The sequence below is a fragment of the Rhinopithecus bieti genome, unplaced genomic scaffold (assembly GCF_001698545.2).
Source record: "Rhinopithecus bieti isolate Rb0 unplaced genomic scaffold, ASM169854v2 scaffold_6785, whole genome shotgun sequence".
Classification (NCBI taxonomy): Eukaryota; Metazoa; Chordata; class Mammalia; order Primates; family Cercopithecidae; genus Rhinopithecus; species Rhinopithecus bieti.
This window is the reverse complement of record NW_016805170.1, coordinates 162569-188040: the sequence shown is the minus strand read 5'-3', so window position 1 is coordinate 188040 and position 25472 is coordinate 162569. Positions and strand designations below refer to the sequence as shown.

The following is a 25472-nucleotide window of genomic DNA, read 5'->3' as shown; positions in this document are numbered from 1 at the left end:
TTATTATACTATACGTCTACATTTTAAGTACTTTTTAATATGCTGTATCTTATCATAAACACTTTTTTAAAGCAAGCCCAGAAGTGTACATCATAATCCTGATTTGTAAAACAACAGTTAAAAAAATTCCCATGAATGTATACTTAGATTTGTGTGTGTATGTTTTAATATGATTTTTCATGTAAACAAGGAGAAAGACGTGGAATGTAATATGTGCAGCAGGATGCCAAATATTAATTTTGCCTGGTGTGAAAGGAGGGGAAGGAGGAGAGGAGAAGCAAAAAAAAAAAGTGCCCATAATAAAAAGCAGTATGCATGATATAATCTATCTATGTGTATATGTGTATTGTGTATATATATGTGATCATATAATCAAAAATATTGGAATTTGATCATTAATATGTTAATGAGAGACCTAAGTTTTTAATTTCCATTTATTTATATTGCTTGAAATGTTTTTACTAGGAAAATATATCACTTAAATAACTAGGAAAAAAAAAAAAAGCCACTTTATCATGAAGGAGAAAAAGAAACGGGAAAGGAAAAGTAGAATCTGGGATTTGAGATGAGAGTCCGATATCTAGTTCATCCTAGTGGAGAGATTTTTGAGATATACTTTACTACCACCTTGGCAGTGTGTGTGTGTGTGTGTGCACGTGCACACAAATTTCTTTTTTTTAATTTTAAAGTAACGTAAGTACATTGCCCAACATGAATCACCTTAGAGGTAGGAATTGAACCCAGGTCTGTATGATTCCAAATTTCATGTTCTTTCCATAAAGTAAGCACCATTAGAAAGGAGACCCCACTCTCCACCCACTATCCCTGCCCTCTTCTCTGATGGTATAATTCAGATTGACTGGAGAGAAAAAGAGAAAAACCTAGGAACAGAGGGATTTCTAGATATTTTTATCTGATTCTCAAACATTTATGAAAGAAAGTGGTTTTTCAAGTGAAAAGACATTCTAGAAAAACAAATAAACCAACCCACTGATTTTTTCCCCTTCTTTTTTAGGACTCCTTGGAAGAGACTGAAGAAAGCATTGATGCCTTTGTGTCCTCGCAGTTATCTACAAACACCCACAGTCTGGCAAGTGGTCTATCAACTGTAAGCAGTTCACTAGGACGTGCGGAAAGTTTCTCTTCTCTCTTTTTGATTTTCTGTGCATTTCCAAAGGAGATATAAATGTTCTTAGAACAATATGTGATAATGAGTTAAAAGTCATTGTAAGATCCTGCTTGCCCTTTGCCCACAGAGTGCCTTTCAGTCTAATTTGGTATGAGTTTTTTCTCAGGCTCCTGATTTCTTCCTTCTTCCACAGTCCTCACCCAAGTTTTAAAATCTCCTCACTCCCTAGTTCAGGCTCAGTCAGCTCAAGCCTATAAATTATTTTTCAGTTATCTGCTGACACATTTCCCTGACACCATTCTCTAAACTCCCCAACTGTCCTCCAGACTGTTGCCAGTCATTTTCCTAAAACACATGCCCAATCAGGTCTGTCCGCTACTCAAAACCCGTCAATAGCTTCCCACTGCCTACAAAATAAAGTCCTTTCTTACGTTAGTGTTCAAGGCCTTTTCTGAGAGGAAGGCCCTGTGTCCTTGTATCTAACTGTGTGTCTGTAAGTCTTTTTCTTGGCTTCTCTGATTTCTGTTGCTCTGACGCTTTTTTTCTTTTGATCTTTGGATGACTTCTCTAAAGAATTCTCAAGCAGGTTCTGACAGGAAGTGGACCTACCTAAATGTGCCTGATGCTGACTCAGACACTGTGAGTTTTCAACCTTTCCTTTTTGTTCTTTCCAACCATACTTCACAAATTTCATGGCCTGGGAACTATGATTAAGCAATTTGTCCCATATTTATCTTTTCCGGACTTATATACAATTAACCAGAGGTTATCTTTTAAAAGATTGATGAGGTTATCAGAACCCAAGTATTCCAATTCATTAAACATTGGAATCCGAACACCACTCAAAGACACATGGTCTAAAATGATGTATTGTCAACAAAACCTTTGAAGTAAACATCTGTTTTAAATCAGAGCCTTAGCTTGGTTAAGAGCATATAGTTTAGTTAGTAGTAAAATTGCCATAGCTGTCTTAATTTCTCACAAGCCTCCGTATTTGTGGGTTCCTAAATTTCCTTCTATCCATAGGGGCCCTCTGCTTACAGAGGATTTTCTTTGAAAATGTGGCTACAGAGATGTGGTATAGACACAAATCAGTGATATAGGGAGGTAATCAGGTATGGTAGGGTAGTCCTCAGACTAGAAACCTGGAGATCTTGCTTTATTTCTTGGCCCTACCAACAATTTTTGTGAGCCACAATTTTCTCATTTGTAACGAGGAGGTTGGGGCTTATTCTTGAAACCTTTGCTACTCAAATCTCCATGGACCAGCACATTGCATCACTTGGAACAGATACCCCAAAACTTTCTCAGTTCAAAAAGCCCCTAGTGTCTCAGTAATTCTTTCCTGGCACTCCTACACTAAAAGTAGCACCTGACTAGTTCATTTATTAAGTAGTTAGACCCAAACCATTTAATAAGCACTGTATCCTAACAACTAACTAGCCATTTGAAAAAAATGCTACAAGTAAATGGAAAGAAAAACAGTATTTTTATTTTATCCTTAAATAGTACCTATTACTTACCACTAATAGGATATGTGTGCCTATTGAGCACTACACAGTTACCAAATCTTGGGATCTGATTGGACATCACTACTTTCATTTCCCATTTCATATTCGTTTTATGCAGTACTTGCTTTTGTTGCAGCAACTGCCAAAAACTCAGCTTCAAACAACTGGGAGTTCATTGAAAAGAATAAAGTGTGTTTTAATGTTGACACTGTGAATTACTAGTTAGTAGCTTACATGGTGTCTGATAGGTGTTTTTGTGTTTCCCTTGAGAATTTAAAATCTTTCTGTGATTCCCCTGTGAGTTTGCTGTGGTGCTCTGTGGTACCTCGATACACAGTTTGGGAACTGCAGGCCTAGGAGTTTGTTAGAACAGCCAAATCTCAGACCTCACCGCAGACTGAAGAGATAAGCATTTTCAGTTTAAAAAGGTATCTGGGTGATTTCTATGCAATTAAAGTTTGAAAAGCACTGCTCAAAGCCACCTGCTAAACATGAAAATTCTGTTGCTTTGTTTTAGGAATAAGAAAGACAGATTAGGTCACTCACTGACTTTCTTTAAGCTGTAATTTCCAAATAATTATGGAATTATTGGTCTGCTCTTGCCCGGGAAGAAGCTTAGAAGACATGTGACCACATCACCCACATCCTGTTCTTTGGTCAGTCTCTACTCCCAGAAATTGGTGGAACATAATGGCTTTTACCAAAAGCAAAGTACGAAAAAGAGGACAGTCTAAGGTCCCTGTGTACTTACTATAGTCTTGACTTCCCAGTGGTTCACAGAAAAGTGGTTTTGAAACTATTGGGTCGGCTATGAAATACCTCCAGGTGGTCTTTTGTGACAGTTACTAAGATACACAGTTTTCACTTCTAGTGCCAAAGCATAATTTTATTACATTTACAGTAGTCACCTTTATCCACAGATGATACATTCCACCCACCCCAGTGGGTGCCTGAAACCTCGCATAGTACCAAACCCTAGCCAAGAAGCACCAAGGTCACATCTTCACTTAAAGAAAGCACTTTTGGCTTCTCTTTGACGTATATAAATTACTACCATCATTACTCTTACACTTTGGAGTCATTATTAAGTAAAATAAGAATGAGTTGAACACAAGCTCTGTGATAGCGGGACAGTCAATCTGATAACTGAGACAGCTAAGTGACTAATGGGCAAGTATCATCTACAGTGTGGCTCCAACTGGACAGAGAGAGGCTTCACACCCAGGGTGGGATGCAGCAGTATGATGTGAGAGTTCATCATGCTGCTTGTGAACCCTGAAAATCTGAGGCAGGTCTCAGTTAATTTAGAAAGTTTATTTTGCCTAGGTTGAAGACCAGCACCCCGACACAGCCTCAGGAGGTCCTGACAACATGTGCCCAAGGTGCTCAGAGCACAGTTTGGTTTTATACATTTTAGGGAGACATAAGACATCAATCAACATATGTAAGATGAATACTGGTTGGGTCCGGAAAGGCGTGACAACTCCAAGTGGGGAGGGGACTTCCAGGTCACAGGTAGATAAGAGACAAATGGTTACATTATTTTGAGTTTCTTATTAGCCTTTCCAAAGGAGGCACTTAGATATGCATTTATCTCAGTGAGCAGAGGGGTGACTTTGAATAGTATGGGAGGCAGGTTTGCTCTCAGCAATTCCCAGCTTGACTTTTTCCTTTAGCTTGGTGATTTTGGGTGCCCAGGATATTTTCCTTTCACATATTCAAAACAGCATACAATTTAAAATTTATGAATTGTTTGTTTCTGGAGTTTTCCATTTAATATTTTTGAACCGCAGTTGACCATGGGTAGCTGAAACTACGGAAAGTGAAACTGTGGGTAAGGGGGACTACTATAAATTAAAAGCTGTCTCATGTCATTAGTGTCTGGTCGAAAGCCTCATTGATTCTGGTAGATTTGGACTTTTTTTAAAAACTTTTTTCCTGATTGGTTGGTGTGTGATTTTATTGTGTAGTGGTATATTTTGTGGGTTGCTACTTTACACAGATTTACAAAGCCATGGTCTTATAGTACTCATGTAGCCACGCAGCTAGCTACTCAGTTGAGGGAAATCACGGAAGCTGTGCGTATGTGATGTTCTTCTGGCATGTCCTTGTTAAAGCTGCAGTTATGGCTCCCCAGAGACTGATGGGATGCTCCCTGTAGGTGTCAAAGAAAGCAGTATGTGGCTCCTGGTAGCACAGAATATGAGATAAGCTATTCTTTGTCCCAGTCAATGTATTCTACACCTTGTAGTAGATTGAACTTGAGTCTACCAGTGAAAATGGAGAAAGCTGCAGGGATGGAAGAGAAGTGAGATTTGAAATGCCTCAAGTACCATTACTTCTACTAATGTATTCATTAGTAGAAGTGAGTAAGCAAAGGGTATTCTCTAACCCAAGAAGGAAATGCTTCCCCTCTAAGCAAGTTTTCTGCCTTTTCTCCTGACGGTACTAGCTCTGTTGTCTTTTCTCCAGCTGGGATTTTATAGAATACCAGCCAAACAAGTGACTCTTGTTTTCTTTCCTCACCCTAGATTTCCGTGATCATTATAAAGAACAGGAACTATAATTGAATGAAGTCGGTTGATTCTGTGAAGAGATCATTAGAATGACACTAGATGCCTTCTTCCATCTTATTTATTTCAGACCAGTCTTAACAGCACGATGAGTGTTTACAGTGAAACTGGAGACTATGGCAACGTGAAAGTCAGTGGTGAAATCCTTCTCCATATCAGCTACTGCTACAAAACTGGTGGGCTCTACATTTTCATCAAGAATTGCAGAAATCTGGCCATAGGAGATGAAAAGAAACAGAGGACAGATGCGTAAGCACATAGCTTGTTCCTCAGACTATTTCAATCACTGCCTTTTTTTGTCTGTATGTGTGTTTCCTTTTCAAAAGAGTCTTAGCATTCTTCTTGATTCAGTCTTCTCAGAGAGATGATTGTCACGTTCCTCCTATACCACACTTCTAAATATTCTCTGAAGCACATGTATGCTGGTTGTGTCCTTGATTAACTGATTTTTAAAACATAATTCCGGATTGACATATTTGAAATTTACACAGAGGCAGCTCTTTGAAGTAGAATGCTGACATGTTGGCACACCCAGGATATACAAAAGCATCTTGTCAATTTTTGTTCTGGGAAATCCTCCAGAGAAAATTACCAAGCTGTTACCCAATTAAACAACTCAAAAAGGCAATTATGAGGCTCTCAGGATTCTAGAGATCAGCCCGGGAGGGCAGGTATGGACCATAGCACATTGGAGAGAAGCTAAGGGGTCCTCAAGACCACTGCCAGGTTCAATGATTCATTAGGAGGACGCAGGACTTTGCACGCAGTTATAATCAGCAAAGAGGCACATGGGGCAAAGTCCAGGGGAGATCAGGCTCAAGCTTTGCAAGGGTCCTTTCCCAGTGGAGTCACATAGGATGCATTTAATTCCTCTGGCGATGAGTTCTGACAACACTTGTGAAATGTTGTCTACCAAGGAAGCTTGTTAGAAATTTAGCTGGTCACATACCAATTTCCAGTCTCTCAGAAGGAAAGAACCTGTTCAGCATAAGCCATTTTCTTTGTACAAACAATTTAGGAACAACAAGCTACTTTTATCCGCTCTGGGAATGGTGGGAATCCTCCTGAAATCCAAGTTGCCAGGTGCCACCCAAGGGCCAAATTTGCAAGCAGGCATTTAGAAGAATGATAGTCTCAGGCCCACTATGTTAACCCTTTTCTGCACAGTAGATGACCTAGGTCCAATAAATGACTCAGTGAACCTGGTTCCAAGTACCCTGAGATAGACAAATGAGTGGATTCTGACTACAAATTGGTCCACCTGCCTCCTCAACTAAATTTCAGAAGGCTACAGGACCCATGTAATTATTTTGACTAGCTTGGAAAGGGGTGTTCTAAAACTCAACAGATATTCTGTAGAACTCTGGTAGCATCTTATACATTTCAACCTCGTACACATCTTGTACATTTCTGAGTCTACTGCGATACCCTGCTTCAAGAGGTTCTTGAGATAGCTCAAGCTAAAGTGTTGGGTAGAATTGCTATCACTACTTCAGGTTGTCGTTGTTTATTTTGTCTTTTTCACTATTTTCTTTCACTCACCCATTACCATTGACCCCACTTTCTGACATCAGAAGGCAAGACTAGGAATAGAGAAGCATCTAATCCCAGAAAAGTTTGTGAGACCGTTAACATTAATAATGTACTACATTTATTGAGTAGTACAATATGGTAGCTCCTTGGATGTGTCAACTAATTTAATCCTCACAAGGCCATCAGTTAGACACTGTTATTTTCCCAGTTTTACAGATGAAGAAACTGAGGCACAGAGTGGTTATTTAGTAAATTCTTGAGGTCACCAAAACCTCTGAGGCATGGAGTGATTCAAAACCAGGTGGCTTGACTCCAGAACCCACACTCTTTTATCATTATGTTTTACCACTTCTCTCTTATGGAAGGCCCAGGGTCCTCATTTTAAGGTATCCTCTTACATAGACAAAATTCTCTTTGGTATTTCCTCTCATGCACACTGGCCCTTTACCCCTTTTATTCACAGTGAAGTCTTTGAACATTTCTTGCAAATAGATGTTTCACAATAATTACATTTATATTTTCTTACCTATAGTTATGTCAAGTCATACCTTCTTCCTGACAAGTCCCGGAACAATAAGCGTAAGACCAAAATCAGAACAGGCACCAATCCAGAATTCAATGAAACATTAAAGGTAATTAAATATGGTCTCATAGTAACTCATGTGATACTGTTCACAACTTCAATGGTTTAGAAGTAACTACAGAGAACATTTTATTTGCATGTCAAGGCTTGTATATGTTTTAGAAAATTAGAATTTGAATAAATTAACATAATACCCTTGACTTTTCTAACATCTTTTGAGGAAACGAAAACACTCTTATTCTGTTTATGTCTCTGCTGCTGCTGAATTTGAACCTTGAATAGAGATGATCCAGTCAAACTGCATCTGTGCTGATGCATCTTGCCAGAAAAATCGGTTTTGCCCTTGGGCAAACAGTGCTTTTTCTGACTTCCTTAAAAGAAGTTTGTCACAGTTTTGACACTACTTCACAGTCATTTTGCACACATTCATTGTTCTGCTAACATAGCATAGATCTATACTGTTTGTTGATAGGATTTCAGAATTTGACTAAATATAAGTATGTGGTTAATGAATAGTTGAAATGAAGAGCCAGATTTGAGAAATCTCAACAAAAGTGGCCTAGATAAAACATAGCCCAATCCAACTCAATGATCCAGAAAATAGGAATCTCTTTCCAATGAGCTTTCACATAATTAACCCCTTCTCTTGCTATGGACCAATCTGGCCTGGTAAGAAACATCCAGGGAGAATGGAATGAAGAAGTTATTGCCAATTCTATGGAAATTTATGGGCTTGTGCCCAAGAATGATGGAGTCAGAGTCCATTTTAGGAGGAAATTGGTAAGGGCAGAAAGCCATGAGCCTGCATGTGTCAGTGGGAGCATGTGTGGAAGCAGGAGCTAATATTGAGACAAAACAAACTGAAAAATGAATAAATACAGGCAGAGGGTATATTCAATGGCCATAACAGGATTGAAAAGATCAGCCCAAATACAGGGAGAGGGTAAATTTAGGAAGTAGGGAGCCAAGGTTAATTATGACAATAACAGCAAGAACAAGAATAGATACTAATCCAAGATCAGGAGCCAGTCAGTCTGAAGTGTGTCCCAGATGGTGGTTGCATAGAACAAGCAGAAGGTTGGAGGGTGTGTGAGCATGTGGCCCTGGATAGTGTTGTTACCAAAAAAAAAATGCTAGCCCAGCAACATCTTCTTTCTGTTTAATACACATGTACACCTTTTCACCTCTGCACTTAGGCTGGACTTTATAAAATTTGGTGTTTGTGAGTTTCTCATTGTCAATTCTTTTCTGGATTTGGGGATTCTCATATGAATAAAATAAGAAAGAAGTTGGAGAATTTATATACTAAACCTTGAGTTTACAAAGTAGGTGTGGAAAAATAATTAAGGAAAATGAAAAACCAATCACCTAACACTTTGTATACAGTATCTGGAGTTTACCTCTACCTCAAATATCTTTCAATGCTAAGTCTGGCACAAAATGAGTTTATGGCATAGAACTTCAATTGTAGCAGAAACAAAGAAAAACAAAGAGTTTTCTTTGGGTTTGTTTTGTTCATATTACTGATGTATATGATCTGAAAGATGTTGGAAGTAAATTTCAACCTGTCGTGGAATTGGATAGAGCTCTCCTTGTGGAATGTAATGTTGTAAATGTTTGCAGTACACCATCAGCCATACCCAGCTGGAAACAAGAACTCTGCAGCTGTCAGTCTGGCACTATGATCGATTTGGACGTAATAGCTTCCTTGGGGAAGTAGAGATTCCTTTTGACTCATGGAACTTTGAAAATCCAACTGATGAGTGGTTTGTGCTTCAACCCAAGGTAGGAAATGCTCTTAGATTAGTCAGTTATGCAATGACACAAGTTATGAATGAAATTGATGTCATAGGCCTAAAGAACTCAAAGACTTTCAAATTTCAAGTGATAATCTGCAAAAAATTTGTACAGCAAATTTTGGAATAATATTATAAAAATGTTGTAAATCCACTGCTTTGGAAATTCTTTGTCAATATAGGTCTTCTGTATAATGAAAGCCACATAACCATATATATTTTTTGCTAAAAATTTGTATTATTTGACAGTCTCATTGGATAACCGAAAGCAACACATTATATGATCTTATTAGAGAGTCTTCATTTTCACATAGGCAAAACCAAATTCATACAGCATGAACAATCTCAAAACATTACCTTTATTTCTCATTCTCCACAATTCAGACCATAAGCAGGAGTGATCTTGCCTTTGCTTATACGAGGGAATAACCAGTAGCTAAAGTATCTGATTTTCTTATGTTCCTACTTTTGGGATTCACAACCCAGGCCTTGAGTTACATTCAGAAAAAAAATCTTAGAGCTGATAATTAAATGCCAATATTGTATAGCATGTTCTAATCTAGACCAACAGTGCCTTGGATTCACTTTAAGTGACTGAAGTCTCTATGCATTTACAGTACTTTTTAAGCCAAAATGGAGGTGAGTAAAGGTCACATTTATGCAATCAAAGATTATTCTTTATATACAGAAAGGCAAAAACACATTATGATGAAGACAGTGGATTCAAATCAAACTTACTTGGTTCAATCCTGGCTTCATGACTGCCCATGTGACCTTGGGCAAATTATTTAACTTTTTATGCCTTAGTGTCCTCAGTTGTAATATAATCATTGGATGTAGCTTATAGGTCTGTGGTGAGGCTTGAATAAACATTGTATACATGGCTGTCAGCATTTTATCTGGAACATTGTAAGCTCTCAGTAAATGTTAAATGGTATACATATGACTTGGGAGTCCTTGTATTGCAACTGACAGAAACTCCAGCTCATACTGCTCAAAAAATAAAGGGAGATTATTGGCCAGCAGTGATTAGGCATGGCTTGATCCAGATGTTCAAATCTTATCAAGGTCTTGGAATTTCTTGGTCTCTCTTCTTAACTTCATTGGCTTCATTTTCAGGTTCCATGCAGTGTTGTCCTCCCTGACTAGCTCCAAGCATGCCTCTCTAATGACTACAGTGGCTGAAAGCCTTTCATCTTTGCACCACACTGTTCAGAAGAGGAGAGAGTTCCTCCTCCTCCAACAGCCAAATCAATGCATTGGGTCTGGTTCTCCTAATTGTAATTCTATCATTTGTCTATTCTAAGCTAATGACTGTGGCCAGGGAGGTAAGATGCATTAGGTGGCTTAAGACAATCGGAATATACCCTGGTTCTAAAGGAGGGAACAATAGCATCCTTCCAGTCAATTTCCTGGAAATAGTTGAAGGACTTTGCTGGAAGGATATGTAAGCTCTCCTAGACCTCTCCCAGGCATCCTTTGTGCTTAGAAATCAGCATTTTCCACAGTAATCACTTCCACATTGTCAATGAGTGGTTCACAGCCTATCATAAGAGGGAAGCATCTCTGAGTGTTTCTGAGTCTACTGAAGGTAAAAAAGTTCAGATTGCATTCACTGTGGAATACCATGGGCCCTCTGCCAGATCCTCTTAGGTTCCTAACCATGTCTGTTAGGAGGTTCGCCGCAACAGCCTCCACCTGAGACTCTCTTTAGAAGACCCCTCGGGCTACTGTAGCTTTTGCCTATATAGGCAGAAAGCCAGAAGTCCTGGGAATTTTGTACTCGCTGCCACATGACAACCCTTCATCAATAACTGATAGGTGGGGAATATGAAGGCCCACTTCCCTTACTGAAAGTGGGAAAACTCCAAAGTGTTACGTATAGTACCACCTCAGGTAGAAGCTACCTTCCATGGAATTTTGCCCAAGGTTAGACTCGTCCCTGTTCTGCTTCCCATACCGCTTTACTGGTCTCTCTAAGAGAACTTCCTTAATAATTCACTTGCATACAAATCTTCACCTTCGAGTCTATTTCTGAAGAATCCAACAGAAGTTAGTGTCTCTAACCTCTGCCATCTTCCTCTGCCCAGCTTCCTCTGTTCTGTATAGAAAAAAAGCTGAAGACTCAGACGTGCTTAGATATCATGTCTTCTGAAAACGCGGAGGACAGGCACAAAGGCATGCTCTATATGCTGCCTTGTGCTTCATTAGTGGCTCATCCTCAGGCTGAGCTGGGCTCTGTGTGGTTGGTTATCAGCCAGCTATGTAAAGTGGCACTTCAGTTTCAGTTTCCTGCCTCGGTCATTTCAATGCAATTGTCACTCCAGCAGCTGCAGATGTAATATGAGCAGACTTGGAGACTTGACGTTTCTTGTAGATTATGCAGTCGAGAAGGTGAAACGTGAGTTACAGGGACTGATTTCCCTAGTAATAGGGGATCAGAATTAATAGTCCTTAATAATTCAGAAGTACTGACATACTTCTGCACTAGGAGTGCCAGAAAGGCATGGTGCCTTATTGCTTATTGACTCTGTTAGTGAAGTTTCCTCAATATCTATCTTTGTATGGGCTAGGTCCTACAGTGCTAAGCCAGTGAGGAGGCTGGTGCAGAGAAAGAACTCAAGATGCCAAACACACTGTAGTTTCACAGTATAACTTCCATTTTACTTCATGGCATGGGATTATTTATTAGCTATAAATCATTATCTTTCTGAAAGGCATGTCAGGTAGTTAGACAAGAAGGTTTTATCAGTATGAATTGCCTTTCAAGCCTTCCCAGAGTGTGCTATTATAAACCAAGGACCTCTGAAAATCAACAGCAAGCTTAAGTGGTTTTCCAAGGAAACATTCTCTTATTCTGCCTTCAGGCAGAGAGTAAATGTATGTTCCTTCGGAATTATACCTAGATTAAAGGCACTCTCTCTTTTTTGGCAGACTTTTGTCTGTAATTCCTTACTCCATGTTACACCTGTAAATGCACTGGGAGTCTCTCCCTTACTCCGACGGAAAGTGGACCTCTCTTTTTTTCAGAAAGCAGAAGGTGGTGGGTGTCATCTGCTTATTTCACATCCCTGCTCAGATAGTCTCAGTGGTTCCCTACTGCTTTTGGATATGGCTTGAATAAATACTAACCCTCACCCTGGCACTCAGTGTTCTGTTGAATGGCCCAGCCTACTGTAGCAGCAAAAGATGTTAGTTCTCTACCCATACCCATTTTCTTGCAAACAGGGCTCCCCATTGCTTTCACTCCCACCAACCAACCGCTGCCAATCATTGTAGGAGGAGAGCCCTCAGGCTGCTAGAGAGGGCTTGGTTTGCAGGCCAGAAAAGCCAACATAGCCTGGGTATTTAAGTCTCCTGGGGGTGAGCAGAGTCTTGATCAATGACTGGTGGATTAAGGAGCATCAATACTCCCACGTTCTTGCATCTGATTAGAACAGCTCTGAAGCGTGATCTGTCACATCTCCAGAGTACCCCTATGGGACTTAACAAAAGTTACTCTCCATGGAACTTTGCCTGAAATCACATCCTTAAACCTCCTTCACTTTCAGTCCCCCTTCCCCAGTACCCTTCCTAATAAAATACTGTAACTTAAATTAGTGCCTTAGCATCTTCTGGGAAACCCTGAGTTGACACCTTATTTCCATCCTCCTTGCTACTACCTCCCTGTACACACTCCCCTGATCACATGTGACTTTCTGTCAGTCCCTAAACATATTCTACACAAACCCCATCATATTTTGCTCATACTGCTTTCTCAACGTGGACTAACCTTCCCAATCCATCTTTATCTGTCATCATGTCTCCCATCCTTCAAGGACCAGGCAAGAGCTACCTGTTTTTCCCAATCTGGATTAATCTCTCCCTTCCCATAATACTTTCTTTTTACTTGTGTTGGAATAACTGTCACCATTTATCTTACATTGAACTTTCTGTATAGTAGAAACCCTTTTCCCCTAGAAATTACCACCAATAGTAGGTCAGTTAATAGACAACATCACAGAAATCACCCACATACAAACACACATACTCAATGCCTTTCTTTTATTTTAATTATTTTGAATTAACACATAAAATTGTATATAGTTATCATGTAAAATGTGGTTTTTAATTATGCATATATTATGGAATGGCTACATCAATCTAGTTATCATATACATTACTTCACATAGCATACTTTTTTGTGGTCAGAACACATAAAATTTACTCTCTTAGCAATTTTCAAGAATACAAAGCATTGTTATTATTAATAACTATGGTCACCATGTTGTAAAAGAGATTCCTCAAATTTATTTCTCCTATCTAGCTGACATTTTATTTTGTTTGGCCAACATCTCCCCAGTTCTCCCCACCCCAGCCCCTGATAACCACCACTCTACTCTCTGCTTCTATTAATTCAACTATTTTAGATTCCACTATTTTAGATTTATATCTATTTTAGATATAAGTGAGATCGTGCAGTGTTCATCTTTGTGCCTGGCTTATTTTAATTAACATAATGTCCTCCAGATTTATCCACGTTGTTGCAAATGCAACTGACAAGATTTTATTTTTTAAGGCTGAATAGTATTTCATTGTGTATATATATCATATTTTCTTTATCACTTCATCCATTGATAGACAATTAGGTTGTTTCTATATGTTGGCTATTGTGAATCATGTTGCAATGAGCAGGAAAGTGCAGAGATCTCTTTAAGATACTTATTTCGTTTTATTTGGCTATATACCCTGTAGTGGGATTGCTAGATCATATATACGGTGGTTCTATAACACTCACTGTATTTAGTCTTTTTGATAGTAGCCATTCTAACAGGTATAAGGTAATAGCTCATTGCGATTTTAATTTGCATTTCCCTGGTGATTAGCAATGTTGAGCATTTTGTCATACACCTGTTGGCAATTTGTATGTCTTCTTTTGAGAGATATCTATTAAGATCCTTTGCCCATTATTTAATTGGATTATTTGTTTTCTTACTATTGAATTGCTTGAGTTCTTTATGTATTTTGGATATTAAATTATTTAACTTAAACTATATCAGATGTATGATTTGCAACTATTTTCTCTCATTCTGCAGATTGTCTCTTCACTCTGTCAATTGTTTTCTTTGCTGTGCAGAAGTTCAGTTTGAGGCAGTCCTATTTGCCTATTTTTGCTTTTGTTTCTTGTGCTTTAAGGGTCATATAAAAAAATTTCCCAGACCTATGTTATGGAGCTTTTCCCCTATGTTTTTCCTAGTGGTTTTACAGTTTCAGGTTTCATGCTTAAGTCTTTAATCCACTTTGAGTTGATTTTTGTATATGGTGTGAGATAAGGGTCCAATTTCAATCTTCTGCATGTGGATGTTCAGTTGTCCCAACACTGTTTACTAAAGAGACTGTCCTTTCCCCATTGTGGATTTTTGGCACTTTTGTTGATAATCAATTGGCCACAAATTTATTTCTGGACTCTCTATTCTGTTCCATTGGTGTTATGTATCTGTTCTTTTGCCAGTACCATGCTGTTTTGATTACTATAGCTTCCCAATGCATTTCTTAAACATTTATTTTTAACTTAAACCAAATAAATGTACATTCATTTGCAAGTCTTCTGATACAGAGACAATTAATTTTGTTTGAATTTCGTTCAGTAAGTAAAATTCTGCCATATATTCCTTGCATAAATTATCCTCCTAATGCATCATCATCAGCAGATTCTAATTTGAGTTTTTCTCGAATGAAACAAGAACATAAGAATACTTTCAAAGTAAATCAAATGCAAATTCTTCTCAAAATTTATGATTTTTTCCAACCTTTCATAGATTCAAGCCCACATATAATCCAATAGCAACTTTGTTTTCAAATCTTTAGTTCTAAAGTATTCAACAGAATTGTTATAGTAGCAGCTGTCTTTTGCACTCATAAATTTATGTGACATTAAACTATATAATTACAATCACAAATATGCCTGGCCTAAAGAGTTTGGGGGACTAACTAACGCAGCTGACTCTCAGTGTGCATACAATTCAACTGATGGGAGCAGATGCATGTTCTTTGCAGGAAAGATTCTGCTATTCACTAGGGATGAAGAACACTAATTAAACTGATGAGTCAGTTAACTAAGTGTGAATTAATAGATCCTGCTACTTCAAATATGTCTACTAGATAGACTGAAAACTCATTGAAAGCAGGGTCTGTCTCATGTGTCCCCACAGCACTTAGCAAAGTGCCTTATAAAAATGTAAGCATTCCATATGTGTTGGTAGACTTGAATTGAATATGATTGGATTCTGCTAACTTTTTCTGAGTAATAGTTGGTTGGATAATTACAATGGTGTTATGCCAGGAGAGGGTGTTGCTTAGGAATTTCCTGGCAAAGTATAAGTATCAAAAATACCCTAAGACATTAGACATGTGCAGGCTGCAATATGACTCTCCACTTTAATTTTTTATATGTGATTATAATGCTACAAGCTTCATCATTATTGTGTTCTCCTTTCATAAGACTTGAGGTCTATACTTATACAGGGTCAACAGTATATTTTAAGCTAAAAACCAATGGAACGTTGGTAAATCCCAATAATGCATGTTTTTGATCTCTAGTAGCACACTGTATATTAGTATGTGATTTCTACACATATCACTTTTTCCTACCCGAAGATCTCACTCAAAAAGCAAACACAGCCTGCTCTGGTTGACTATTTCTGTATACCGAACTACCTTAAACCTTCATGGCTTACAGCAAGAATTTATTCTCTCTCATGATTATGTGGGTTAACTAGGCTATCTAGGTAGTTCTCACTTAGGGTTTTTCATGCCACTGCAGCCAGATGGTTGACTGAGGCCGATGTCATCGAAAATCTCAACTGTATTGATTGTTCAAATTGGCTCACTTCCATGTCTTACACATGATGTTGGCTGCTGGCTGGAAACTCAGCTAGGCCTGCCAGCTGGAGCACCTACATGCGGCTTGTCTCTGTGGCTTGGGCCTCTCTTAGCATGGGTTCCCAGAGGAAGCATTCAGAAATACCCATTCCAAGAAAGAAAGTAGAAGCTGTCAATCTTAAGACCTGGACCCCAAAACTGGCACATTGTCACTTTTGCCATATTCTATAATACTAGTCAATACTAGTCAAAGCAATCACAGAGCCCACTCAGACCCAAGGAGAGGTCACAAATTCCCCATCTCTCATTGATGACAGTACCAAAAAAGTGGTAACCATCTTTAATCTGTCATAACATCCATTATTATTTTCTACTTATGATATTCACCTAAACTAAAATTTACTGAGATTGTCAAAACAAAAAGAAGAGTCCATTTACAAGGAACTTGGTCTAAAATAATCAGATAAATATTAGATGGATAGTCTATTTTACCATATATTCTCATTTTGCCCCGGGTAAGAAGGTTGAATAAAATATTTCAAGCATTTTCCCACCCTTACTAGTAAGTTTTACTATCACCAGCAGGAAAGAAAAGGGAGAGTCAGGCAAGGATTCCTTTTCTTTTAATAGTCTCAGTAATTTTAATTTTCTCTTACTATTTATTTGTTTATTTATGCCAAGTCTTGAACAGTCTCTGGCTTAGCTATGAGTGGGCTAGGTTTCTGAACCCTCATTCTGCCCTCTCTGAGAGAGCAGTTCTCTGCTCTTGACTCAGAAGTCAGATCTCTAAAGGAAAACCTGGACAAAAGTTTCCTTTCCTGCTCTACCTGTGAAAGAACTCAAAGTTCAGTTGACTCAGTGGCAAGTGGGAGACCTATAGAGCAGCGGTTCTGGGTGCATGTGCACACTGATTTTCTTTATTTTGAACTTCATATTTTGAGATGATTGTAAATCTACATGCAGTTATAAGAAATAATACAGAGAGATCCCATGTACTCATTACTTGATTTTCCCCAATGGTAACCTATAGCAAAGCTGTACTATAATATCAAACCAGGTTTTGCTTAATTTTTTAAAGGCAGGGCCTCACTCTGGCATCCAGGCTGGAGTACAGTGTCAAAATCATAGCTCATTATAATCTCAAATTTCTGGGCTCAAGCTATCCTCCCAACTCAGCCTCCCAAGTAGCTGGGACTACAGGTCCATGCCACCATGCCCAGCTACTTGGGGTCTCACTGTGTTGCCCAGGCTGGTCTCAAACTCCTGGGCTCAAGCGATCCTCCCATCTAGGCCTCCCAAAGTGCTGGGATTACAGGCATGAGCCACTACACCCAGCCACAACCAAGATATTGACATTGATATGATCCACCAAATTTATTCAGAATTCCCAGTTTTGTACTCATTTGTGTGTGTGTGTGTGTGCGCGCGCACACGTGTGTGTATATTTAGTTCTATGCAATTGTATCACCTTTATAGGTTTGTGTATCTACTACCACAGTCAAGGTACAGAACAGCTTTAATACCACATGTGTCCCTCAGGTTGACCTTTTATAACCACATCTAACTCCCTCCCACTACTCACATCCCTAACTTCTAGCAACCACTAATCTGTTCTCCATCTTTATAATTTTGTCATTTCAAGAATGTTACTTACATAAATGAAATCATAAAGTATATGTCATTTTAAGACGGGCGTTTTTTCACTCAGTATATAATTCTCTAGAGATTCAACGTGTTGCATTTATCAATAGTGTATTCCATTTTTGTTAATGAATAGTATTCCACGGTATGGATGTACCACAGTTTGTTTGACCATTCACCTGTTGAAGGAAATCCATGTGGTTTCCAGTTTTTTACTATCACAAATAAAGCAGATACAAATACTAGTATACAAGTTTTGTGTGGATATAATTTTTTCATTTCTCTGGGATAAATGACCAAGAGTGCAATTTCTGGTTAGATGGTAGTTGCATGTTTAGTCTTTCGAGCAGCTGCCAAACTGTTTTCCAGAGTGACTCCACCATTTTACATTCCCACCAACAATGTTTGAGTGAACCACTTTCTCCATGTTGAATTTTGATTATATGAATTACCAATATTGCTTTTAACAGTTGATGACTGGCAGCCCCACGTGAATCAAGCATTATTGCCTACTTTTCCCTTCTTGATCACTTGATCACTTGGGAAAGCCTTAAAAGACATCAAAGATGACGCGGAGAAGTAATTTCTGGAGGTACTTTCAGTGGCATTTTTATTCCTGCTTCTTCACATCCCAAACTATATATGTAAACTCAGTGATAGGTCCAGTCATCAATGCATCACAGGTGCTCAATATCTATTGACTGGCCAAATATAAGTTATATGTCTTCTTTAAAATTCCTTTTACTTAAATGTTAAAGGTTATATGCAAATGCCTTCATAGAGTTTTCCAGCCTTTCTTTTCTCTTTTCTCTTACCTAAGGCATCTCTTAAACCAATGAGAGCCAACAGAGTTGAAATGGGAATGGATTGTCACATTTATGCCACCAAGTAAATATTGCACATTCAAATGTGGACTACAATGCTAAGCAAATCATTCATACTCTTTCAATTTACTTGTTTCTCCTTGGCCAGGTGGAGTTTGCTCCTGATATTGGCCTTCAATACAAAGGAGAGCTGACAGTTGTTTTACGTTACATTCCCCCGGAAGAGAATCTGATGCTTCCACCAGAACAACTCCAAGGTAGAGTAAAAATCAGTGACTTTGATCAATGACATTCTGTTTCTAGAAGTGTGGTAGTGGGAATCAGGGATTGGTTGCATTCTATGTCTTTCATATTACACAAACAAAACATAAAGGGTTAGGTGTCACTGTCTTTTGGGGAGAGTTGAGATGTGTATACCGTATATGGAAGAATGCAGGATTCTTACAAGGAAAGGACAAAATTCATACTTAGAAACCAGCCTTGGTGGTCAGATTTGTTTTCTGTTAGTCCCAAAGATATAGGATCTTCCCCCAGGGTTGGGGGAAGGCAGGCTGCTGGGAGGCAAGCATAGGAAACTGCTCCATGAATTTATGACATTGACAACTATTCAGGGAGTCTTGAAGAAGTTGTTCTAGAACACAGGATTTAAAGGAAAAAATCAGATGGAGTCAATTTATAAATCTCTCTTCCCCTTTGTATTAAGCTGTTATTGCATTGCTATAAGAAATACTCAAGACTAGGTAATGTATAAATAAAAGAAGTTTAATTTGCTCATGGTTCTGCAGACTACGTCTGAGGAGGCCTCAGGAAACTTACAATTATGGCAGAAGGTGAAGGTAGAGCAGGGGTCTCACATGACAGGAGCAGGAGCAAGAGAGAGAAGGTGCCACATACTTTTAAACAACCAGATCTTACAGGAATTCACTCACTATCGTGAGGACAGCACCAAGGGGACGGTGCAAAACAACTCATGAGAAATCCACTCCATGATCCAATCACCTCCCACCAGGCCCCACTTCCGATAGTGGAGATTACATTTCAACATGAGATTTGGGTGAGGATACGCATCCAAACTATCTTGCCCTTCTTTTACCATCAACTCTTGCAGGCAGCCTCCTCTGTCTTCCCATTCACTATAACTCTTTTCAGTGTGAGCTTGTGCAAGTAACTCACTATCTCCTGACTTCAATTTCCTCACTTCAAAGGGTTGTTGTGAAGAATAAATAGGTTCATATACGTAAAGTGCTTAAAACAGTACTAAATAAACGTGCTGGTTGTGGTACTGGTGTATATCATTCATGTTGAATGTATTTCATAGAATAGAAAAGTGAGGTGGAAAAGAGATTTCTCTCACCCTAAAATGTAACTGCTTGGGCTGTAGCCTCTAGAGCTGACTCTGACTAAAACTGACTATTTGTAAGACTAAACTATCAAAGGGAGTTATGGAATTTTCTCTTTCGGAGTTGTGGTGTGTGTATATTGCTTTCATCATAGTTATTTCTCACTACGAGCAGGAATGGTGCTCCGGAAAACTCTTAGGCATTCCATGCCTTTATACCCTGTGAAAAGATACACTTTGTAAGGGAGTGTTTAAAGTTTTAAACTTATTTGTTCATTTGTTTCAACAAACACAAATGAAAGACCTATCTGGAAGGAATCCAGTGGGGCAAAATGTTTAAATGAATAAAATATACAATAATATAAAGGCCCAATTCAGTCAGCAAATGAAATATATCTTTGTGTATGATCTTTGTAAATTTTGAAATGGAACCCATGATTTATCTATTTTTTGTTCTCTCTCCCCACCATTACCTCATTTTGGTGGCTGACACAGGAAATAAGACTTTTAAAAAGGGAAAGAAGAAGGAGTCACCTGTAATCTCTGGAGGAATACTAGAAGTGTTCATCAAAGAGGCAAAGAATTTGACAGCAGTGAAGTCAGGAGGCACATCTGATAGCTTTGTGAAGGGGTAACTTTGTTTTAGCTCTTTCTGGATGATACTTAATAAGAGATGAAAGGATCTGTGATCCACAAGCCAGTGGTGGCTGTGAGCCTTCCGTGTTCTGTTTACTAGAAGTGTATGGGTGAGAACTACCCTTGAATGCTGGCTCTTACATCTAAAACAACACAAATGTTGAGGGAACTGCTGATTCTAGCGGTCACTCTGTTTCCAACATATTTCAGGAATTCCCATCACTCTTACTCTCAAGACAGTCAACTTTTTTCTGTAAGATTCATTTGTTGAAAAGTGAAAAAAATATGATTTTCTAGGTGTAATGTATTTTATTTTCATTATTATCATTTTGTACTGGCAATGTGCAACGATAACCAAAATACCAAATCCTTGATATTTTCTCTCTTGGGGAAATTGTAAAAGGTAGAGATGTCAGAGCATCCTTGCTGGACTTATCCACCGTCGAGTGCTTTGGAGAGGCTCCAAGACCACCTGCTTGACATTTGTGCCCAAGTTGTGGAGCAAAGGGCAGCTTCTTGAGGGAATGCAGCCCTTAAAATAGATACTCTTACCCAACTCTAGGCAACTCAAACATCAAATCGCTTTTGATTTCTGACTATTGGATATTTTTATCTTGGAAACTGAGGAACTAAGACTGCAAGGTTATTTTCATTCATTCGAACACACACAAAATGCACATGTACTAAGCACCAGGTGCTATGCTTTCAAAAATAAATAACATATTATCCCTGCCTTCATGGAACTCCATAAAGCACATAAGGTAAAACAAATTCCCATGATGCCAGACCATGAGGTTCATTCTTTGAGTCAGATGGCAATATTGTTCCTCTTCTCATGCTGTATTAGAAAAGTGTATTTTTTCCTACAAGGAAATGGTTTGGGTTCACTCTCACATGTTCTAACTTTGCCTTTTTGTTGTTTTTTTGTTATGTTGTGTTTTGTTTTGTTTTGTTTTGTTTTTGTTTTGAGACAGAGTTTTGCTCTGTCACCCAGGCTGGAGTGCAGTGGCACCATCTCAGCTCACTGCAACCTCCGCTTCCCAGGTCCAAGTGATTCTTATGTCTCAGCCTCCTGAGTAGCTGGGATTACAGGTGCATGCCACCATGCCCAGCTATTTTTTTTTTTTTTTTTTTTTTTTTTTTTTTTGTATTTTTAGTAGAGGTGGGGTTTCACTACATTGGCCAGGCTGGTCTCAAACTCCTGACCTCAAGTAATCTGCCTGCCTCAGCCTCCCAAAGTGCTGGGATTACAGGCATGAGCCACCATGCCTGGCCACATGTTCTAACTTTGGTAAAGCCAGTAGTGGGGAGAAGCAGTTCTGGGGCCTCCCCATTGGTGAGTGTGTGTGCCTGAATCCTGGCACATCTGCCCTTCACTCTTTCTTGCAGTAGATTTGAGCATAGAAGAAATGCTTTCTTTGGATACTGCAGTTACAATTTGTGTCATTAGCCCTACCGTCCAGTTTAAGCCTGTGCTGCTCACTGTCTGGTGGAATGAGGAGATGGCTCCCAACCCGTGGCCACATTGTGACTTTGCGGCACTACTTGACATCTTCTGGAGCAGTATTCACTTTATCTTGTGGAAAATTTATAAAGCAGAAATAATAAAAGACTATTTTTGTTCTAGAAAGAAAATCAAAAGCCAGTAACTTTCTGGTAAATTCTGTCTATGATAATACTTAAACACTAGGCTGATTCTAAAAAAACATGAGATTTTTTTTTAAAGACAGTGAGGGATCAAGAATAGACCCTCTGTAAAGTTTAATAATATAAAATATATCCATTAACAATACGTCTGGCTGTGAGCCAAAAGAACAGTGGCTTAAACAAGACAAGTTTTTTTTCTCTCTTACATGTAAACAAAGACTGAAGGTAAGGTCTCCAGGGCAGGTATGGAAGCATCATGATTATCAGGGACCCAGGATTTTTCCATCTCATTATGGTATCCACCTAATGGGTTAGGATAGCTGCTCATGTTTCAGCTATCCCATACAAATTCCAGCTGACAGGACACTTTCCAGATGTAAGAAGTAGTTTCATAAGCACTACTTCTTATATCCCATTGGCCAGAACTCAGTCACATGGCTATTCTAGCTGCAAGGAAGGCTGGGAAATGTAATCTTCATTCTGGGCAACACTGTGCTCAAATAAAAACACAGAGTTTTTTAGAGGAATATAAGGAGAGAATGGATATTAGGAGATACTCAGTCTCTGTTTGGTACATGAAATGAAATCTTAAGTGACTTAATACATCTTCTTTATTGTAAAGTCATTTGCTTGTAGCACTTTTCATGTTTGTTCCATGTACTAATTCCATATGTACGTATGTCTTCTTTTCTAAAGTATGCTCCCTGAAGGGGAAAACAACCATTTTATCACATACCTAGAGCCTCATACAGTGTTTTGACCATAGTCGAGAAAACCTAGGATACAGGTGTTTTATTTGAAGAGATTTCAGGAAACACCAGTGAGGAAGTGGAGAAAATGAGACAAGGAAGAAAGAGAAGTTGATTAAAACATATGTTAATGGGCAGGTTACCACTGTGGGCAACTGGAGCTTGATTCCATTGGGGAAGCAGTGAGGAACTCTGTGGAATATACCTTAGGATTGTCACTTCGAGACACAGGGAAGCTGGGGAATTATCCACCAATTTCTCAAACTCATCAGTTAAAGGTTGCCCTAGGGGCATTAAATTCCAAGTAATCCCAGAGTTTCCTGCACATAAGCTGAGCCGGCTAACACAACATCAGATAAATTCCTTAATTAGAGGAATTTATTCCTTGTGTCAAAAGACACAGGCACTTGAGGTAGGAAGCTAAAAGCATATCAGGAACTTCCCATCCTGGCTGCAAGTCAGCTCCAAGGAGGGCCAAAAAGATGTGAAACAGGGCATACAATAGTGTCTATTGCAGGAGGTATTTTCTTTTCAAGATGGAAGGAAGGATGAAAATAGGATTAGAAAGGAGAGTGAGGGCATTTTACTATTGTCCCACTTGCAAAAAATAATAAGTCATTCCACTATATAAATCCAGATTTAAGCATATAGAAGCCTGGAAAGGAAAATCAGATAGACACCTCACACTTGCGTGCACGTTGACATTTTCTGTCTGCTGTCTTACTGATGGTTTGATTGTTTTTCCTCCTGCAGCTACCTGCTCCCTGATGATAGCAAAGCCACCAAGCACAAAACTCTAGTAATAAAAAAGAGTGTTAACCCTCAGTGGAATCATACATTCATGTTCAGTGGCATCCATCCCCAGGATATAAAGAATGTTTGCCTAGAACTTACCATCTGGGACAAGGAGGCCTTTTCCAGCAACATTTTTCTGGGAGGAGTTCGTTTGAATTCTGGAAGTGGTGAGGGATTTGGGGACCCACAGGGATGGTCTGTGACTGGGCCCATTTGGGGGCACTATTCTTGCAGGTGTGATGTGCAGTGGATATACATATGTAGTTTCAGCTAAATCCTGAAATTACCACAAATGCTTCATTCCTTTAGCTAAGGATCTATTCATTGTTAAAATACAAATATAACTACAGTACCTTTGTATCTTTAGGCTAGATGATTGGAAGATATAATGTTTATATTCAGTCCTTTCGTAGACTAACATTTACACTTTAGTCTAAGTGAATTTTAAGTACTTTCTTGGACCTTGCTTCAGATTTTACTCAGAAGATGACTACCAAGACAGCACAGCCTTCTGATAGGAGGAGAGCGACTTTCAAGACCAACATTACTTCATCATCTTCTCAATTCTGTCCAGCACTTGCAGCTATTATTCATACTGGTTGAATTGAAAAGAAATCATTTTTTCATAAAAATAACACCAATGTTGTTAAAAACAGATCAAGGAAATCCACCACTGGTGCCACAAGACACAACTGTAACAGGGTGAATTGGAAGAGGGATTACAGTAGTAGAGCACATGCAGTCCCCCTAACTCTCATTATCCCATAGCCTAAGCCAGACATAGATGAGACCATCTGCATACACCATGGTAAATATTTCTGTTGAGGAAGGTCCTATCACTGTGATAATTACTTATTTATAGATTAAGGGGCACCAAGAATATCTATACCACTAAAAGGAAAACTCCCCAGGTCAGAAAAGTGTCCTTGTTAGAAAAAGAGAGCCAAATTCATCCCGTTCTTCTGTCATGTTAGCACAGTCCAGATGAACCAGCTCTCTGCTAAAGTAGGGAGCAAGTGAGTCACCAGGGCCACCCTGATTTGCCTCACATGGCCTAGGCATTAGAGAATAGTGCAGGCTGCAAATGATTGATTCAATTCTAATACCACTCACTATATATATATACTAAGTGAGAACAAGCCAGTAAAAGGTACTCTGGTCAAAAGGCCCCCTCAGAAGTTGATAGATGCCTTGCAGGAGAGAAAAACACTTCATGTGTGACATATAATGTTCCCATTCCGTTTCTTCAGGTGTGAGCCATGGGAAGAACGTGGATTGGATGGACTCTCAGGGGGAAGAGCAGCGCCTCTGGCAGAGGATGGCCAACAACCCTGGAACTCCTTTTGAGGGTGTACTCATGCTTCGTTCCAGCATGGGAAAGTGTAGACTCTAAAGAGACCAGTTCTCCAAGAATGAGGCCACCAGGGCCTATCTGGCTGTCTTTTCCTACCAGTAGCAAACTGAGACCTGGGATTCTGCTTCCCTGCCATTTCTCATCTGACAGTATTGGGACATGAAGGGAAAGATGTCAGTAGTATGAACATTTAGGGTCTTGTTGAGTGCCTAAAAAACATATATTTTCGTCCAATCAAGGCCTTCCTGATTGGATGATAGAAAGTGTACTACTCTGTCCTGTCAACGAGCAAATTGTGCAAAGGTTTATAGGGTTTATACCATAAAAGAAGTGGCACAAGCTCATTTGAAACTACAACTGAGATTGGGGTAGTCCATTTGCTAATTATAAGTTACTTTAGATTTCCTCAAATCCTTTGAAGAGAAAGGGGACCACTGAGAAGGTAGATCACTTGAAAAGTTAGAAGAAATGATACTGGCCACTTTTTTTTTTTTTTTTTTT

General features: G+C 39.0%; 1 protein-coding gene across 1 annotated transcript; it reads left to right on the top strand.

Moving 5' to 3' along the window:
- Positions 1 to 1016: 1016 nt before the first annotated feature.
- SYTL5 (synaptotagmin like 5) lies at positions 1017 to 25445 on the top strand. The gene is made up of 8 exons (XM_017871405.1): positions 1017 to 1108; positions 5284 to 5462; positions 7279 to 7378; positions 8953 to 9114; positions 18600 to 18708; positions 20286 to 20421; positions 23576 to 23784; positions 24868 to 25445. Exons 2-8 carry the CDS (start codon positions 5302 to 5304, stop codon positions 25008 to 25010), a joined length of 1020 nt encoding a protein of 339 aa, XP_017726894.1. The 5' UTR covers positions 1017 to 1108; positions 5284 to 5301; the 3' UTR covers positions 25011 to 25445.
- Positions 25446 to 25472: the final 27 nt, after the last annotated feature.

Coding starts and splice junctions, on each gene's coding strand:
- SYTL5 (XM_017871405.1), top strand. CDS start 5,302: ATGAGTGTTTACAGTGAAACTGGAGACTATGGCAACGTGAAAGTCAGT. Junction 5,463..7,278: donor AAGAAACAGAGGACAGATGC/GTAAGCACATAG, acceptor TCTTACCTATAG/TTATGTCAAGTCATACCTTC. Junction 9,115..18,599: donor GGTTTGTGCTTCAACCCAAG/GTAGGAAATGCT, acceptor CTCCTTGGCCAG/GTGGAGTTTGCTCCTGATAT.